General features: G+C 37.0%; 1 protein-coding gene across 1 annotated transcript in view; it reads left to right on the plus strand.

Annotated features, from left to right (window-relative positions):
• The first annotated feature begins 807 nt into the window (after window positions 1-807).
• LOC106458368 (caskin-2-like) overlaps window positions 808-1,839 on the plus strand; it is a 149,781-nt gene continuing 148,749 nt past the window's right edge. Inside the window, exon 1 of the mRNA XM_022384557.1 lies at window positions 808-904. Coding sequence (XP_022240265.1) covers window positions 808-904 — 97 coding nt within the window. The remainder of the gene's footprint in view (window positions 905-1,839) is intronic.

Below are 1,839 nucleotides of genomic sequence, written 5' to 3' on the forward strand. Positions count from 1 at the left end.
TACTCAGATTGTGGTTTAAATAAGACAGTCAAACGTAAACACTGTGATATATTAACTAAAATCCCCAGGAAGATTTAACACTCGTAGCTCAAAACATACGGTGCCTATCCATCTTTTTGGGGCTCCATCTAGCGAAAAGTCAGGGACGGTAATTGATGATCACGTCTACTTTGTTTATTTTGTTCGTTTCAGTTTTGTTAATTGTATGAACGAAGGTCTTCAGCTATAGCCTGGAGCCAGTAACAAACACAGAATGAGAACAGACCCAGCCGGTCAAACTGTTATGTGACGAAAACTGACCAGTCAAAGAAACGAATAGAAAAGCCCTTTTAAAATGAAAAATGCTTTAATTAAAATTGAACAAATAGCAGTTGGCAGCAAACTTATGGATTTAGCAGCGGTTTGAAGAAGACGCTACATGAACACATTGTAAATAGCAGTTGTTAAACTGGGGGGATTGGCGCCTTTAAAAAAGGAACAAAAACTATAAATCTTGAAGGAGGAACATATTTTTGATGGGGGTTATTTTCAAGCTTTTTTGACTGTGTTTGTATGAGTGAATTTTTCAAAGATGAATAGAAAAGACGAGCTGTTTGTAGTTTTGTTATCGAAATGTTTTTACACTCGCTTGTGAGTTGGTTATACTCGCGAAGAAAAAGGAGAAAATACTTTATACAACATTGTTTTTCTGATACAAATTATCTCAGGTATTAGTATACTAGAGTATTATTATTTCTTTCCAAGTTTGGCATTGGAGAATTTTGTAATTCATCTCACATGAAATGTTATATAATTTATTATTCCAGAATGTCAGGCCTCCACCACGCAGCGCTAATGTGTCAAGTGCCAATCATACAGCTTTTGATAGATAACGGAGCCTATGTAGACATAAAAGACAACAAAGGTAAATTATGTATTTTACTACTATCAGGAAAACACACACAAATATATATATATTTGGTTATAAAACAATAAAAAATGTTTGAGTTTCGAGACGAAAACATTAAAAAGATACATACACGTTACCGACAGAAAATCTAAACAACTTTTAGTTCTGATTTTGTAATTTTACAATACTTTTCTTTACAAGTTTGTTCAACTTATTTTGAGTTAAAGGATGCTTATAAAATATTCTTGACGTGTGTAAGATATAACGTGACTTATAAAATGTTTTGGCCTGGCATGGCCAGGTGGTTAGGGCGCTAGACTCGCAATTTGCGGGTCGCGGGTTCGAATCCCCGTCACACCAAACGTACTCACCCGTTCAGCCGTGGGAGCTTTATAATATGACGGTCAATCCAACTATTCGTTCGTAAAAGAGTAGCACAAGAGTTGGCGGTGATGACTGGCTGCCTTCCCTCTAGTCTTACACTGCTACATTAGGGACGGCTAGCGCAGATAGTCCTCGTGCAACTTTGCGCGAAATTCATAACAAACAAACAAACATAAAGTGTTTTCTGTTATTTAATGGATTTCGCACAAAGCTACAAAAGTACTACTTGTACGAGTCTTCCATAATTTTTACTTATAGACTAAAGAGAGGTGGCTAGCCTACACTCTCATCTATTGGGTTACTTTTCTGAAACCGAATAGTAGAATTTGACCGTCACTCTTATAACACACTCACTGTACCTTAGCTCAGAACACGATTTATTTATTGTCTTTACCGTGTGGCGAACAACAAAACCCCCATCTCCACTCTTATAACACACCCACTGTTCCTTAGCTCAGAACACGGTTTATTTATTGTCTTTACCGTGTGGCGAACAACAAAACCCCATCTCCACTCTTATAACACACCCACTGTTCCTTAGCTCAGAACACGGTTTATTTATTGTC

Source organism: Limulus polyphemus, unplaced genomic scaffold (assembly GCF_000517525.1).
Source record: "Limulus polyphemus unplaced genomic scaffold, Limulus_polyphemus-2.1.2 Scaffold452, whole genome shotgun sequence".
Classification (NCBI taxonomy): domain Eukaryota; kingdom Metazoa; phylum Arthropoda; class Merostomata; order Xiphosura; family Limulidae; genus Limulus; species Limulus polyphemus.